General features: G+C 42.5%; 1 protein-coding gene across 11 annotated transcripts in view; it reads left to right on the top strand.

The window, feature by feature from the left end:
* The window catches only part of ppp1r12a (protein phosphatase 1, regulatory subunit 12A), a 353,486-nt gene that overhangs the window by 185,456 nt on the left and 150,950 nt on the right, over positions 1 to 17,080 (top strand). For all 11 annotated transcript variants that reach the window (XM_072484743.1, XM_072484740.1, XM_072484746.1 and 8 more), the window contains 4 exons: positions 443 to 531; positions 667 to 821; positions 1,528 to 1,655; positions 15,221 to 15,457. In XM_072484743.1, coding sequence (XP_072340844.1) covers positions 443 to 531; positions 667 to 821; positions 1,528 to 1,655; positions 15,221 to 15,457 — 609 coding nt within the window. The remainder of the gene's footprint in view (positions 1 to 442; positions 532 to 666; positions 822 to 1,527; positions 1,656 to 15,220; positions 15,458 to 17,080) is intronic.

Here is a 17,080-nt window from a genome sequence, read left to right as displayed (position 1 = left end):
TAGTTTCTTCAAGTTTTCAAACACGCAAAAAAATATTGCACATAGTTCAAACTATCCAAAACCTTGAATTTGCAAACTTGAAAACTCCTGAATTTGTCAGGCCATTTAAATTGCTCAGCTAAAGGTTGGTTGGGGTAACAAAGCCCTTTGCCTAATTTAAGCTAATTTCTAGAATGTCAACTTTCTTAATTTCCTCTTGCAGCACCTATTGGTTCGATTTAAATTAGTCCACTGTTAGCAGTCTCAAACTACTCTCCCCAGCTGCCTGTTCCACCTTCAAATCAAATAAATACATTGCGTGCCTTCCTTAATTCTGCATTCACCTGGTCAGTTCATGTGTGCTGAATGGAAATGGAAATGCAATTGAGTTTCATAATGTGAAACCATTTTCAAATTGTACCTTGATTTTTTTTTTTACCTGCCCCCCCCCCCCTCCAAAAAGCTTTATAGGGAGAAACAAGCAAATAAATCCCCATTGATCGAGTCAACAACAACAATGGATAACAACCAACAATTAAAACCCATCAAAAGGTAAGTAAAAGTGAGATTCACAACATGTTAACGATGATTGATTTGGGAAATCAAATTTTCTGTTTCCTGTTCCTGCTGATGAACAAGGTTACTCATAATCTACAATCTGGTACCTTACTGAAATTCCTCCAACAGTAAAGAAACCCTGCTGAATGAACAAAAGATTCCAGTGCATATAGAGTCTCTGGAGCAGGAGAAAGTGGATGAAGAGGAGGAAGGAAAGAAAGATGACTCTAGTTGTTCTAGTGAAGAGGAGGAAGAGGATGACACTGAGTCAGAAGCAGAGACAGGTAACCTCTGAGAAATGTTCAGACTGTTGCCCATAAATTCAACCATGGTTATAATAATTTGACCATCTCAAAGCCTAGAATAATGTTGAATAACTTTACCCTTTTCTGAAGGTTACTGGATTTTTTTGTCTAAAATTGATTAGTTTTTGTTGTTGCATTAAGGGATCTGCTAATGATAGGTATAGAACATTCTCTGCTTCATGTACCCCATGTCAGCATCAATCAATCCCAAGTCATCAACAGCATGCAGAGTGAAATTCTCTTCACATCATTGTCTACAATGCCAACCTTATTAATTGCCTAGTAAAGGTTTTGAGAAACAGTTTTGTGCAACGAGTTAAGATCCATTAGAAACTGAATTGAGACTGAAATCATTTCCACGTGTAATTCTTGGAGCCAACAGTCAGAATTCTCATTGCATCAGCCTGCACTACATTTGTGTTCAGGTGCTTGTAGACTGATGCGTGACCAACTATGCAGCACATTTCATTTTTAAAAGTTATGCCAGTTGTATTCTACATTTAGCAAATTAAGCAGGAAATGTGATTTTAGATTTGTTCATTCTACAAAACTTTTCATCTTGAAATATGATGTACACGGATCAATGCTGCAACTTTCAAAATGGAATGCTACGACTACCTTGGGTAGCTATTCATTTTGAGAGTTTTTTTAGTTTACTTGGTTAACAAGTACAATTTTCTTCCAGAAAAAAGCAAACCTACAGCAACTGTAAATAGTGTAAACCGTATCAACTGTGGAAGTATACAGTCTGCTGCAGTGGCCCCATCAACTGTACCCACAAATCCAGTTGCACCAACATCACCAGTGAAAAAGGTATGGAATAACCAGTTTGAACCTTAAATGACAGCAGTAGGTGGACTAGTAATCTTGGCAAGAGATGTTTGGACACTTGACCAGAGGATTTAGATCTCTCTCTTAACTGATAATTCAAAACAATTTATTGTTGGGTTAGTTTAATTAATAGCTGGTTTGCTGTACCGTGCAGCAAATGCAACCTTATATCTGAGGAGAAAGATAAATGCTGTCCTTTGGCCTGTCCTAAATAGCTCGGTGTGCAACCTACCTGCAGCTGTTGAATGATATAGTAATTTTGGTAGTACTTAAATTGGTCAGTCTTGCATTCTACCTTCCTAGAGAGAGAGACAGCATTGAGTCGAGAAAGTGAAGATTAAGCATGAAAGATCAAAACATATATTTGTTGCAGTTGGCACATGAAACTGCAAAGACTGGTAATGAGCAGGTCAAATGAATAGATTATTCAAGTGAAAATCAGTCACAGTCCCTTTAAGACTGCATCACTACTGTCCCAGACTAGTCCAACAATCCTTTGTAGTGAGAAATTACAACAAGGTTACAATACATACACAAAGATCCCCCAATACTTAAGGTCAGAGAAGGGAAGACATTTTCTAAGTACAAGAAAAACTTTTAAATGCGATTACTCCAGCATTCTTCTTTAATTATTCATCATTTGAGAGTTGTGGCTTGAAAGATGGTGCTTTCGATTCCTGCCTCACTGGGATGGGCTTTGCGAGAGATGGCATCTGTACAAGCCAGATGGGTTGCACCTAAACAGAGCCGGGACCGAGTTCCTTTTAGGGCGTTTTGCTAGTGCTATAGAGATTTTAAACAAACTCAGTCGGGGTGTGAACCAGGAGATATTAGAGCGTAATACCAAGGTGCACAAATTACCGGGAGAGACAGATAGCACTGAAATAGAGTTAATAGATGGAGTCGGAGTTTATAAATCAGGGTTATACTGCATATTTGAGAATAGATGCAGTGCAGCAAATAAAATTGGTGAGTTACAGGTGCAGATTGTCAAGCGGAAGTATGATGTTGTGGTGATAAGACTGAAGGAAGGGAGGACTGGGTGTTAAATATTCCTGGATACGTGTACAGGGAAGAAAGGGCAGCAAGAAAAAGAGGAGTGGCACTGTTGGTTGAGAAAAGCATTACAGTGCTGGAAAAAAAGATGTCCCAGAGGGTTCAAGGGCAGAATCCATTTGCCTGAAGCTAACAAACAAAAAGGGTGTAATTACTTTGATCAGTGTATTCTATAGGCCACCAATTATTGGGAACAATGTAGAGCAGCAAATCTGCAGGGAAATTACGGAGAAGTGCAAACATTTTAAGAGTAGTTATAATGGAGGACTTTTAATTACCGGATCATAGATTGGGATAGCAGTGTTGTAAAGGACGGAGAGAGACAGAAGTTCCGAGATTGTGTTCAGGAGAATTTTCTACAGCAGTATTGTTAGGATCCCAGATGAGAACCCAACTATTCTTAGTTTATAAAACTGAGAGGAAAGAAGAAAGCACCAGAGGAGTGATGACACTGGCTTCCACAAACACATTAATCGTGAAGGGTGATAAAATGAAAAGTAGCATTGATTAGGGACCAAAAAGGGAATTTATACATGGAGGTGGAGATGTTAAATGAATCCGTCTTTATCAAGGAGGTAGATGTTGTCCAATACATGGTGACAGATGAGGAAATTCTATCATCAGAAGAATTCAAAATTGATGAGGAGAGGAGGTTATGGATAAGGCCTCAGTACTGAAGGGCACTGGGACCGGATAAGGTGTATCCAAAGATATGGAAGGAAGTGAGTGTGGAAATTACAGAGACACTGGCCATAATGTTCAGCTAGATTCTGGGGTGGTACCAGAGGACTGGGGAATTGCAAACATTACGCCCTGTTTGAATAAAGGTTGTACGGTTAAGCTCAGCAATTATAGATCAGTCAGTTTAATTTCTGTGGTGGGGATAATTCCAGGAACATTTATTTGGGATAGAATTAATAGTCATGTGAAAAAGTGTGTGTTTATTAGGACCAGCCAGCATGGATGCTTAAGTGAAATCGTGCTTCAGTAAATTTTGCTGGAGTTTTTATTTTAATAAGGTAACCGAGAGGGTCGATGACAGCAAAGATGTTGATATGGTATACATGGACTTCCAAAAGACATTCAAAATAACAGACTTGTGAGAAAAGCTATAGCTCGTGCAATAAAAGTGATAGTTGCAACATGGATATCATTGGCTGAGTAATAGGAAACAGAGAGTAGTGGTCAATGGATACTTTTTGGTTGGAGGGAGGTTTGTAGTGGTGTTCTTCAGGGATCGCTGTTGGGGCCCTTGTTTTTACTGAGTGTAAATAATATATCTATATATTTATATCTGGATCTTGGTGTATAGGGGACAATTTCAAAGTTTGCGAATGATACAATGGAAGCATTGTAAACTATGAGGACAGGTCGAACTTCAGAATGACACAGACAAGTTGGGGTAGACAGGTGGCAGATGAAGTTCAATGCAGAGAAGTGTGAGGTGATTCATTTTGTGAGGAAGAACATGGAGAAACAGTATAAAATAAAGATTGTAGCTCTAAAAGGTGCAGAGGAGGACCGGGATCTGGGCATATATGTGCATAAATCATTGAAGGTGGCAGGACAGGTGGAGAGAGCAGTTAACCAAGCATACAATATCCTTGGGGGATAGAGTACAAGAACAAGGAGCTTATGCTGAGTTTGTATAGGACACTAGTTAGACCTCAACTGGGTTATTGTGTCCAGTTCTGGGTGCTATATTTCAGGAAGGATGTGAACATATTCATCTGCTGAAGGAGCTGCGCTCCGAAAGCTAGTGATTCAAAACAAACCTGTTGGACTTTAACCTGGTGTTGTAAGACTTCTTGGACAGAGTAGATGGGGAGAAAGTTTCCTCTTGTAAAAGGATTGTGAACGAAAGGGCACAATTTTAAAAGAATTTGCAATGGTAGCAAATGCAACATGAAAAATGTTTAACACAATGAGTGGCTCAGGTCTGAAGTGCAGTGCCTGAAGGTGTGGTGTTGGCAAGTCAGTCAAGCCATTCAGCAGGGCTATGGGGAACAGGCAGGAGAATGGCACAAAGTTATAATGCTCATCCAGTGACGACTGGTGCAGACAGGGCAGGCCGAATGCCCTTCTTTTGCACTGGAGCAATTCCGTGAATTTTGCATAGATATACCAGATGGAGCTGGACTAAATATTGAGGCAGCTGTGAACCACAGAAATGCCAAAGCGTTCTCCATTATATAAAATACATTCTGAAGCATTTAAGCATGTAGTTGGTACTGCACATTGGTTCAGTTGGTACTGGAACTTGACTAGAATGAGTCATATGTGAAATTTCACAAGCTGAAGTCTAACTCAGAGCAATGAGTTTTGTTGTCAATTGGCCATGTTTTTAAAAAATGGCTTTATCCAAGCTCTTACTGTCAGATCATAGAATCTACAGGGCAGAAGGAGCCATTTGGCCCATCGAGTACACAGACCCTGGAAAGCGCACCCTACTTAAGGTCAAATAGTGTTCTGCACTGGAATGTGACCGTGGTCCTGCAAGCATAGATAGCCAAGTCACTAATGAGCAAAGTTTAGAGAAAAGAGGTGACAAATAAAAATTAAGCATCTTAAAGCTTGACCAGTGAAGGGCAGGTTCAAGCAAGCACTGACAAAATGTTTTGTTTTATATTGGAATGCCAGGCAATGCAGCTGAGGTTAACTCATCTGCAGATGTAGGCAAAATAATGGAAAACTGGAATTTTCCATGTGGGTCACTAAAGGGAGACTTTTTTTCTTTTTTAAGAGGTATCAAACAAACTATTTTGTCAGCCACACTCACGCATCCTTAGTTATCTCCTAAAGACATGTCACTTACCAGGCAGCCCTCAATAGAGTATTATGAATCGGCAATTGGTCTCGTAGTGGATGTGAATAAGGTTCTGTCCAACCCAGAAAATATACTCTTGGATATTGCAGAAAGTTTAAGGGAAAAGTCGGATTATAAGGGCATAATGTGGTCTAATGCATATTCTAGAAAAACTTGATTCAATTTTCTGCATCATGTTTCAGGCAAAGATAGTTTTTGGAAGACAGCCCACAACAGGTGAAACAAATTGTCTTTCTGTGCAGATGTTGTACTTTATTTTGAATACTGATGTGCGACTGCTGCAGTTCGTTTGAGGTATTTAAGGGAAAAAAAGTTGAGATCGACTTTCGTTGTTCTTTTATATAGAATTAACAATCTGACAATCTCTGATGCTAGACACGTTGGGTAGCAAGCATGAAATAAACCCTCCAATATGTAATTTTGGACAATATTAAGCCTAAAAATGAAGGGAAATTTGCATGCTTGTGTAGTATGTCATTCTACCACAGGGCCTTTTAGAATATTAAAGTTGATAGTAATGTTGCAGATTTATTATGAACTGGCCAGGTAGTAAGGAAATTACGTATACAGAGAACTTTCTAATACTGATTAGCGATCATACCTTGGCTCCAGTTAGGATTGAAAGAATTTTGGCATTCCCAGGAAACTCATAAGAGGCTGTAATGTTCCAGTGTATTTTCTATTATCAAAAGTGCCTAGTGGATAAAGGTGGTAGATTGTCAGATAGTTCAGATAGGTGTTGAGCATTCTATGACACTGGGGAAAAGGAAGTTCTGGTGTCTCATCAGTATTTCTGGCCAGAGATGTTTTTCAGAACATGCGAAACAAGAAATGGATGCTGGTTGCATTGAAACGTCAGAACCATTCAAAGCTTTCCAAGATACTTGTTCGACATGCTAATTCCTTGAATAGAGGCCCAACCAGTCCCCACCTACCGTTGCCCTCTTCCGCCTGACTGAACTTAATTTTCACCTTGAACAATTTGCCTTTATCTCACTTCTTCGACCAAATAAAAGGTGTTTATATGCATAGGTCCTAGTGGGGGTTATGTGGAAGAATGTTTTGGTCCAGTTCTACATGGGGCCCCTTCCCTATCTCTCTTTTCCCTGTACATTGATCACTATGTTAATGCAATTTCCTGCTCTTGTCCAGAACTGGAAAACTTAATCAACTTTGCTTTCAATTTCTACTATTCTCTCGCCTTAGCATGGACCATCTGTGACACTTTCCTTTCATTCCTCAACTTCTTTTCTCCATATTTGAGGCTTAACTGTCATCTAATATTTGTTACAAGCCCATCGACTCTCTCCTCTGCCTCAGCTACACTTCCTCATGTTGTCCCCCTGTAAGAACTACATTCCATTCTCCGTTTCTCTGTCTCCATTGTATCTGTACTGATGCAATATCTTTCCACAAGAGCGTTTCTGATACGTCTTCCTTTTAAAATCCAGCAATTTAATCCTCCAGTTGTGAAAAAGAATCATAGTCGACTCTTCATAGCCAAAACTTTAACCTTCTCTCCACAGAGCTGCTGGGTATTTCCAGCATATTCTATTGCAGATTTCAAACAACCAGAGTATTTTGTTTTATATTAAATGAATGGGTATTTTTCATATCTTTAAGAATGGAAAGCCATACAGTCCATTTTAGCTCAACCACCAGATAAGATTCTACAGTTTTCCCTCCCCTCCTGTCCTCTTTACATCTGCAAACCTGTTCCTATGTTTAATGCATAGAAGAAACTGGTAGCATCAGCCCTGCATTTTTCTCTTGAAAATGTTCTCTCTGATGTCTCTTTGCTTTGTGTGGCTTGTCCGTGGCACTGAGCAATCCCGTTAAAATTATTGCGCACCTGTGCAGCATTGAAGTTCTTTGAGCATGTAACAAGCAGGGTGATAATGGGGAACAAGTAGATGTAGTGCATTTGGATTTCCAAAAGGCATTCAGTTACGTGCCACACAGAAGGTTACTGCACAAAATAAGAGCTGATGGTGTTGCGTTGATATTATCATGGATAGAGGAATGACGAACAGAAAACAATGCATAGTTGGGTTATTTTCAGGTTGGAAAACTGTAACTGCTGGAATGCCACAGGGATCAGTGCTGGGGCCTCGACTATTTATGATCTATATTCGTTACTTGAATCAAGAGACCAAGTGTATTGTAGTAAAATTTAGCAATGATTCAAAGATGGGTAGGAAAGCAAATTGTGAAGAGGATACAAAGTCTGATAAGTTAAATGAGGGGACAAAAAATTGGCAGACGGCGAATAATGTGGAAAAAAGTTAAGTTGTCCATTTTGTCAGAAAGAATAGAAAAACAGCCTATTATTTAAATGAAGAGAAATTGCAGACCTCTGGATGGATTGGTTTATTGTCACGTGTACCGAGATACAGTGACAAGTATTTTTCTGCGAGCAGCTCAACAGATCATTAAGTACATGAAAATAAAATGTAAAGAAAATACATAGTAGGGCAACATAAGGTACACAATGTAATGACTTCCACTGAGACAAGGAAGGACTGGTAAGGTGAAGGAGCCTTGGATGACAAGAGAAGTGGAGCTTCTAGTCAAGAGGAAGAAGGAAGCTTACGTAAGGTTGAGGAAGCAAGGATCTGGCATGGCTCTAGAGGGTTACAAGGTAGCCAGGAAGGAACTCAAAAATGGACTGAGGAGAGCCAGAAGGGGGCATGAAAAAGCCCTGGTCGGAAGGATTAGGGAAAATCCCCAGGCGTTCTACACTTATGTGAGAAATAAGAGGATGATCAGAGTGAGAGTAGTGCCGATCAGGGATAGTGGAGGGAACTTGTGCCTAGAGTCTGAAGCGATGGGGAGGACCTAAATGAATATTTTGCTTCAGTGTTCACTAGAGAGAGGGATCTTGTTGCTGTGAGAACAGCGTGAACCAGGCTAATAGGCTCAAACAGGTTGATATTAAGAAAGCGGATTTTCTGGAAATTTTGAAAAGCGTCAGGATAGATAAGTCCCCTGGGCCAGACGGGATATTCCAAAGAACAAACAAAGAACAAAGAAATGTACAGCACAGGAACAGGCCCTTCGGCCCTCCAAGCACGTGCCGACCATGCTGCCCGACTAAACTACAATCTTCTACACTTCCTGGGTCCGTATCCTTCTATTCCCATCCTATTCATATATTTGTCAAGATGCCCCTTAAATGTCCCTATCGCCCCTGCTTCCACTACCTCCTCCGGTAGCGAGTTCCAGGCACCTACTACCCTCTGCGTAAAAAACTTGCCTCGTACATCTACTCTAAACCTTGCCCCTCTCACCTTAAACCTATGCCCCCTAGTAATTGACCCCTCTACCCTGGGGAAAAGCCTCTGACTATCCACTCTGTCTATGCCGCTCATAATTTTGTATACCTCTATCAGGTCTCCCTGATAGGAAAGGTTACTACGGGAATCAAGGGAGGAGATTGTTGCGCTGTTGGCAATGATCTTTGTGACCTCACTCTTCACAGGAGTAGTACCGGATGATTGGAGGAGGTTGAATGTTGTTCCCCTGTTCAAGAAAGGGAATAGTGAAATCTCTGGGAATTACAGACCAGTCAGTCTTACTTTTGTGGTGAGCAAAATACTGGAAAGGATTCTGAGAGATATGATTTATGATTATTCAGAAAAACATAGTTTGATTAAAGATAGTCAGCATGGCTTTGTGAGGGGCAGGCCATGCCACACAAGCCTCATTGAATTCTTGGAGGAGGTGATGAGACATATTGATGAAGGTCGGGCAGTGGATGTGTATATGGATTTCAGTAAGGCATTTGATAAGGTTCCCCATGATAGGCCCATTCAGAAAGTCAGGGGGCATGGGATACAGGGAAATTTGGCTGTCTGGATACAGAATTGGCTGGCCGAAAGAAGACAGCAAGTGGTAGTGGATGGAAAGTATTCCGCCTGGAGGTCGGTGACCAGTGGTGTCCCGCAAGGATCTGTTCTGGGACCTCTGCTCTTTGTGGTTTTTATAAATGACTTGGATGAGGAAGTGGAAGATTGGATTAGTAAGTTTGCTGATGACACGAAGGTTGGTGGAGTTGTAGATAGTATTGAGGGTTGTTGCAGGTTACAACAGGACATTGACAGGATACAGAGCTGGGCTGAAAAGTGGCAGATGGAGTTCAACATAGATAAATGTGAAGTGATTAATTTTGGAAGGTTGAATTTCAATGCTGAATATAGGGTAAAAGGTAGGTTTCTTGGAAGTGTGGAGGAACAGAGGGATCTTGGGGTACACGTACTTAGATCCCTCAAAGTTCTCACCCAGGTTGATAGGGTTGTTAAGAAGACGTATGGTGTGTTGGCTTTCATTAACAGGGGGATTGAGTTTAAGAGCTGCGAGGTTTTGCGGCAGCTTTATAAAACCTTGGTTAGACCACACTTGGAATATTATGCCCAGCTCTGGTCGCCTCATTATAGGAAGGATGTGGATGCTTTGGAGAGGGAGCAGAGGAGATGTACCAGGAAGCTGCCTGGAATGGAGGGCATGTCTTATGAAGAAAGGTTGAGGGAGAATAGACTTTTCTCACTGCAGCGAAGAAGGAAGACAGCAGTAAATTGAAGGAGTGTAGGTTAGGTCAGTGTTTTTAAAACTTTTTTTCCGGGGACTCATTTTAAACAACCGGCCACCTTCGCGGCCCACGCCGGCCGACCTTCGCGGCCCACGCCGGCCGACCTTCGCGGCCCACGCCGGCCGACCTTCGCGGCCCACGCCGGCCGACCTTCGCGGCCCACGCCGGCCGACCTTCGCGGCCCACGCCGGCCGACCTTCGCGGCCCACGCCGGCCGACCTTCGCGGCCCACGCCGGCCGACCTTCGCGGCCCACGCCGGCCGACCTTCGCGGCCCACGCCGGCCGACCTTCGCGGCCCACGCCGGCCGACCTTCGCGGCCCACGCCGGCCGACCTTCGCGGCCCACGCCGGCCGACCTTCGCGGCCCACGCCGGCCGACCTTCGCGGCCCACGCCGGCCGACCTTCGCGGCCCACGCCGGCCGACCTTCGCGGCCCAGGCCGGCCGACCTTCGCGGCCCAGGCCGGCCGACCTTCGCGGCCCAGGCCGGCCGACCTTCGCGGCCCAGGCCGGCCGACCTTCGCGGCCCAGGCCGGCCGACCTTCGCGGCCCAGGCCGGCCGACCTTCGCGGCCCAGGCCGGCCGACCTTCGCGGCCCAGGCCGGCCGACCTTCGCGGCCCAGGCCGGCCGACCTTCGCGGCCCAGGCCGGCCGACCTTCGCGGCCCAGGCCGGCCGACCTTCGCGGCCCACGCCGGCCGACCTGCACTTTCTCTTGTTTGTTGCTGACAAAAATGGAGGAAATGGTTTTGGGTCCCTTTGCCCCAATGGTCCCTTTGGCCCCCCAACTTGTAAGAAAAAAAAGGCTGCGACCATATTAAAAAAATGCGGCTGCACTGCGCATTCATGCCCGATTATCGGCTGAATTTTTCTCATGTGTTCCTGGCCATTTTGATGGCAGCTCGCAGCCGGTATTATTAAAACCCGGCTGTTGTGCGCGGATTTGCCCGATCGGGAGCGCCGCGACGGACGGCTCCGTGATCCTCCCGACACCCGCCCGCGACCCACCCGTGGGTCGCGCCCCCGGGTTTGACAGTGCCTGGGTTAGGTTGATCTTAGATTAGGATAAGTGGTCGGCACAACGTTGTGGGCCGAAGGGCCTGTACTGTGCTGTACTGTTCCATGTTCAATAAACATCAGCATCAGGTGAAGCATACAGGGGTGTAGTGTTAATCACGTCAGTCCATTAGAGGGTCATTCAGGAGTCTGGTAACAGCGGGGCAGAAGCTGTTTTTGAGTCTGTTCGTGCAGACTTTTGTATCTCCTGCCCGATGAAGAAGTTGAAAGAGTGAGTAAGAAGGTGGGAGGGGTCTTTGATTATGCTGCCCGCTTTTCCCAGGCAGCAGAAGGTGTAGATGGAGTCAATGGATGGGAAGCAGGTTTGTGTAATGGACTGGGCTGTGTTCACGACTCTCTGAAGTTTCTTGTGGCCTTGGGCCGAGTAATTGCCATACCAGGCTACGATGCAGCCAGATGGGATGCTTTCTATGGTGCATCTGTAAAAGTCTGCAGTATAGAGGAATCTTAGTGTCACAAAAAGTGAGTACACAGCTACAAGAAGTAATTTGAAAGATAAATGGAATGTTGCCCTTTTTTGTAAGGGGGGTGGAGTATAAAATTAGGCAAGTCTTGGCGCAATTGTACAGGGTGTTGATGAGGCTGCAGCTGCAGTACTTGGTCTCCTTACTCAAGGAGGGATATACTTCCATTGGAAGCAGTTCAGAAAAGGATCGACTCATTCCTGGGATGAAGAGATGATCTTATTGAAACATATAAGATTCTGAAGGGACTTGACGGTGGATGCTGAGAGGATGGTTTCCCCTTGTGGGGAAATGTATAACTCGGGGGCACAGTTTAAAAATAAGGGGCCTCGCATTTAAGACTGATGAGAAGGAATTTCTAAACTTGGAAGTTGTTATTCTTTGAAAATTTTCTACCCCAGAGGGCAGTGGAGGCTGGGTCATCAAATATATTCGAGGCTGAGTTAGATTGTTGGTTGGCAACAGAGTCCAGGGTTTCTGGGGGCAACCAAAAAAGTGGACTTGAGCCACAATCAACCAGCCATGATCTTATTGAATGGTGGAGCAGGTTCGATGAGGCACTACTCATATTTCTTATGTTCTTATGGTGAATGTTGCTTTCAACTATTTTGAACTTTTAACTAATTCTAGTGGATTAAATTTAACTATCCAGATTTACTTTCTTTATTGTATTTACAATTTTGCACACTTAGTTTTCTGCAACCTTTTAGTGAATTATTGAGATTATAGATTCATGTTACTTTTCAATGGAAATCAGTAGTTTGTCCCATTTAAAGCTTAATGCGAAATGGTTTAAAGGATGCATTTACTTGGGAAAAGCAGTACAAATTGGATGAAAGGTTCCAATTTAGCTGTAAAGCCAAGACAATAAACCTCCCATCAAGCTTCTCACAACATTTGGGAGCTGGGGGTTTCTTGCACTGTATGAAAGCATTAAAAACTATCAATGAAATATTTGAAAAAGTGGGTACTCCAGTTGGGCTCTAATAATAGTGAAGGTTATTTGCAACACTAATGGAACAATAAACTTGTGTGGAAGCTCAGTTACTGTTGCACCAGGATGCCAGTCAGACTGAGGTCAGCATGTATTTTTGACAGCTGCCTCTTGACGGATGTGGCCTGGTGAGCAGGTAACCGTTGGTAATTCGCTGCAGCATGTCGGCAGTAATCTATTACGTTTTTATGGAAATTAAATTTGTAGTCTTATTTTGAGCTTAAGGCTCGTTGCCCATTCTGCAACCATTCTGCTTATGATCTTGAGATCTAGTCTAGCCTCATGTGAAGTTTAATGGAACCGAGCATGTATTAAAAACACTAAATTATCTAAGCTTTGATTCATTTCAGGTTTATGACTGTATACTGCTCGATACTGTAGGGTGTTGAACTATCCCCACAAAGTGTTCCTTGATGGCTGTTATTCACGCCGGTAGCGTGCGACTCATGTCACTCTTGCTTATTTCTCTTTGCAGTTTTCTCATTGCATTTTTTGTTTTAATTGGCTTCAGTATGAATCCATTACTCCACCAATGCCTGTGGCGGAGCCATTAGATCCGACATCTTGGCGTCAGGGCTTGCGCAAAACTGGCATTGTTCTTGTGCCCCAAAAGGGTGAAAAAGTTATGGTGAGCTGGCTTTTGTGTGCACAGAGGTTTGTGTTTGTGTTAAGTTACCTGTTTACCCAGAAGTATCCGGGTTTCACTGCATGTTGTGATGACACTCATTTTCCACGTGTTTTCAAACAAATAGTTGGACATCGGAGCATTTGAATTGAAATGCAGAATTTGTGTGGTTTGTGTGCACATATTTTTTTCACATTTGTCTTGTTGCATTCCTTTAATCTGCCTTCAAAGTGCATGAATGACTATTATGTAAATATAGAGTAATTCATGGAATTATAGTTTAACAGTAGTGGTTTCCTTCCTGACTCCCAGCTCCCCACCCCATCAGCTCTTGAGGACCAAAGGCACCACACACAGGCAAAATACACATGATGTGACCTACTTGAATAGTGCAGTGTTAATTGTTTGTCTTTATGTTCAAAGATTATATGATTTTTAAGACCAGTCTTAGCAATTTTTCAGTTTGGGAGCAGGTTGGAAATTGGCTGTTTTATTGTGAAATATAGGCTTGCTGATTCCTTCAATTTATAAATTGTGTTCACTTTGTAGACATTTTAAAAACCTCAGACAAATAAATATATCTGAAATTAAGCTGGAAAAGCAAATATTTCTGTGTCAAATTGGAAAGCGATTTAGACCTTGATTTATTCCGAAGAGATTTAGAATATTCCAGTGTTTCATTAAGAACAAAGAACAGTCGTAAAACAAGATTTGTTAGAATAAATGATATTTGACAGCATTAGCAATAATGGTTGTTCTCCATTGTTTTCATTGGTTCAGATAGCTATTCAACGCAAAGAACAAACCTGTAATTGCTGAGAATGTTGCATATTTTTGTATTCCGAGAGATTGCAGTGTTGAAAGTTCTACATTTTCAGAATTTTGCTAAGTATTAAAATGTTGCCATCATTGGGCCTCAAAGCTGCTGAATCAGATCGTGGTCAGACTTTTAATCATTCAGCTGTAGTGGTGGATTGCTTGCGTTTCTGAGTCATCTTGTTTCAGTAAAGTTTGGAACGTTTTGTCTTTTAGTGAAGGCAATCAACTGTTTTCTAAATCTGATTGCTTGTTGAATGGTTCATTGCAAGCAAACCTGAGGAAAACCTTTTAAACACGACCTAAAACAATGGCATATTAAAAACCATAATGTAAATTGGCTGTGATAGATTTCATAGAATTTACAGTGCAGAAGGAGGCCATTCGACCCATCGAATCTGCACTGGTCCTTGGAAAGAGCACCCTACCCAAACCTACACCTCCACCCTCTCCCCGTAACCCCACCCAACCCAACCCTTTTGGAAACTAAGGGCTAATCCATCTAACCCGCACATCTTTGGACTGTGGAAACCGGAGCACCCGGTGGAAACCCATGCAGACACGGGGAGAACCTGCAAACTCTGCACAGACAGTGACCCAAGCCGGGAATCGAACCTGGGACCCTGGAGCTGTGAAGCAAATGTGCTAACCACAATGCTACCGTGCTGCCCATGATGTTTGAGATGTTTCTGCAATTCGACAGCAACATAGTCGTGGATTTCTGATTTTCACACCTGTAATTTGAAATTGCCTGATTTCGTCCACTGGAAAAATTTTACAGTTCTCAGTACTGAAGGACTTGTTTGCCAGCATAATTCTATGATCTGGATCTTAACTTCCTCAGTGGAGGAGAAAAAGGAATGTTCCAACAAAGTACAATATCAATAATACCAAGGTTAAGATAGCTAATGAATTGATACATCTTAACTTGAATCTCTATCTTTATAAAAAGTTGACATGGTAGTTTTAAGTTTACTGTGAAAGTGAAGTACCAAAAGAGTGAGTGGTTGTTTTGACAAGCCCTAACCTTTATATATGGTCTGTCCAGTCACAGGCGCTTGATAAACACTCGTGAATAGTATATTATTCAATATTTTACAGTTCACCACTCCGTTAATCAAGTCTTCAAAAGAGGAAGAAAAAAAGAAGAAAGATGAGGAAGAGAAGAAAGATGCATCTCCGGCGTCTTGGAGGTCTGGGCTTCGGAAGACTGGAAGCTATGGTGCATTGGCTGAAATTAGTGGTTCGAAAGAAGCACAGAAAGAGAGGGATGTTACAGGTGTGATGCGTTCAGCCTCAAGTCCCCGGCTCTCATCGACTCTAGATAACAAAGAGAAGGTAGCTATTCCTTGCACATATCATCCCATTTATGTTGAAACCTATTTAAGTTGTGTACTAAATTGCCTGTGAAAGTTGGATATGAAGTAATTCTCTCATGCATCCCTGTCCCCACCCCCCAAAAGATGTTCAGTTTTGAATTGATTGCGCAATGTCAATTACATTTTTTTAAAAAAGCACTGCTATTGTTTGGATGGTAGATTAAAGAGCAGTGTGCCATTGGACTGTATAAATATGTTTTCTATGTCACCAAAAATGAACATTTGTTCATTCTGGACATTAACCACTTCAAGCGTGCTCCACCATTTAGTAAGATTATGGCTGTTGGTTGTGGCCACAACTCCACTTTGACATTTGGGCCCCAAAACCTTTGACTCTTGTCTATCAAAAATCTGTCTTACTGTGTCTTGTATCAATTTAGTGACCCAGCCTGCTCTGCTTTCAGGGGAAGATATTGCACATACTAACCTACCCTCTTAAAGAAAAAGATTCTCCTCATCTCTGCCTTAAATGGGAGACCTAGTATTCTTCAATTGTGTCCCTGAGCTGTAGTCTCTCCTACAAGTAGCAACATCCTCCCAGTATCTAGCCTATCAAGTCCATTTCGGATCTTCTGTTTCCATAAGATCACTTCTCATTCCACTAAACTCCAGTGGGTTTAGGCACAACCTGTTCAACCTTCCTTCATAAGATAAGCCCCTTATTTCACCTCCCCTGAACTGCTTCTAATGCAGTTTTAACCTTTTTCAAATAAGACCAAAGCTTTTATATTCCACTCCTCTTGCAATAAACGCCAGTATTCAATTTACCTTCCTAATAACTTGCTGTATCTACATGTGTTTCCTGATTCAAGTAAAGTGACATCCAGATCCCTCTACCATTGATTCCTGCAATCTCTTTCCATTTAAGTAGTATACTGCTTTTCTATTCTTCCTGCCAAAGTGGACACGTTCACATTTTCCCACATTATACTCACATCTACCAAGCTTTTTGCCTACTCACTTAACCTACCTCTCTTCCTTTGAAGACTATTTCTCTCCTCTTAATAACTTACTTTCTAAATGACCTTGGTGTCATTGGCAAATTTAGTGATCATTCAATGCCTTCATTGATGTAGATTGTAAATAGTTGAGGCCATAGCAGTGATTCCTGTGAAACTCTTTTGGCAAGCTGTTACAACTTGCCAAAAGGACCTATTTAACATAGGACTCTGTTTCCTGTCAGTTAACCTGTCTGTGTGGAGTTTGCACTTTCTCCATGTGTCTGCATGGGTTTCCTCTGTGTGCTGCTGTTTCCTCCCACAGTCCAGATATGCCGAGGTAGGGTGCTCTTTCAGAGGGTCTGTGCAGATTTGATGGGCTGAATGGCCTCCTGAACTGTAGGAATTTCATGATTCTATAATAAAGTGGTCAGATCATCATTAAAAAGCTGTAACTAATACTTTACTTTGGGAAATATTTGGCCATGATGCGAGATGCCGGCGTTGGACTGGGGTGGGCACAGTAAGAAGTCTTACAATACCAGGTTAAAATCCAACAGGTTTGTTTCTAATCACTAGCTTTCGGAACGCAGCTGTGCTCACCAACCAGAAGATCATGTCAGCACACTTGACAAAAAACACAA

The sequence above is a fragment of the Scyliorhinus torazame genome, chromosome 19, assembly GCF_047496885.1.
Source record: "Scyliorhinus torazame isolate Kashiwa2021f chromosome 19, sScyTor2.1, whole genome shotgun sequence".
NCBI classification, from domain to species: domain Eukaryota; kingdom Metazoa; phylum Chordata; class Chondrichthyes; order Carcharhiniformes; family Scyliorhinidae; genus Scyliorhinus; species Scyliorhinus torazame.
This window is presented reverse-complemented; position numbering and strand designations above follow the sequence as displayed.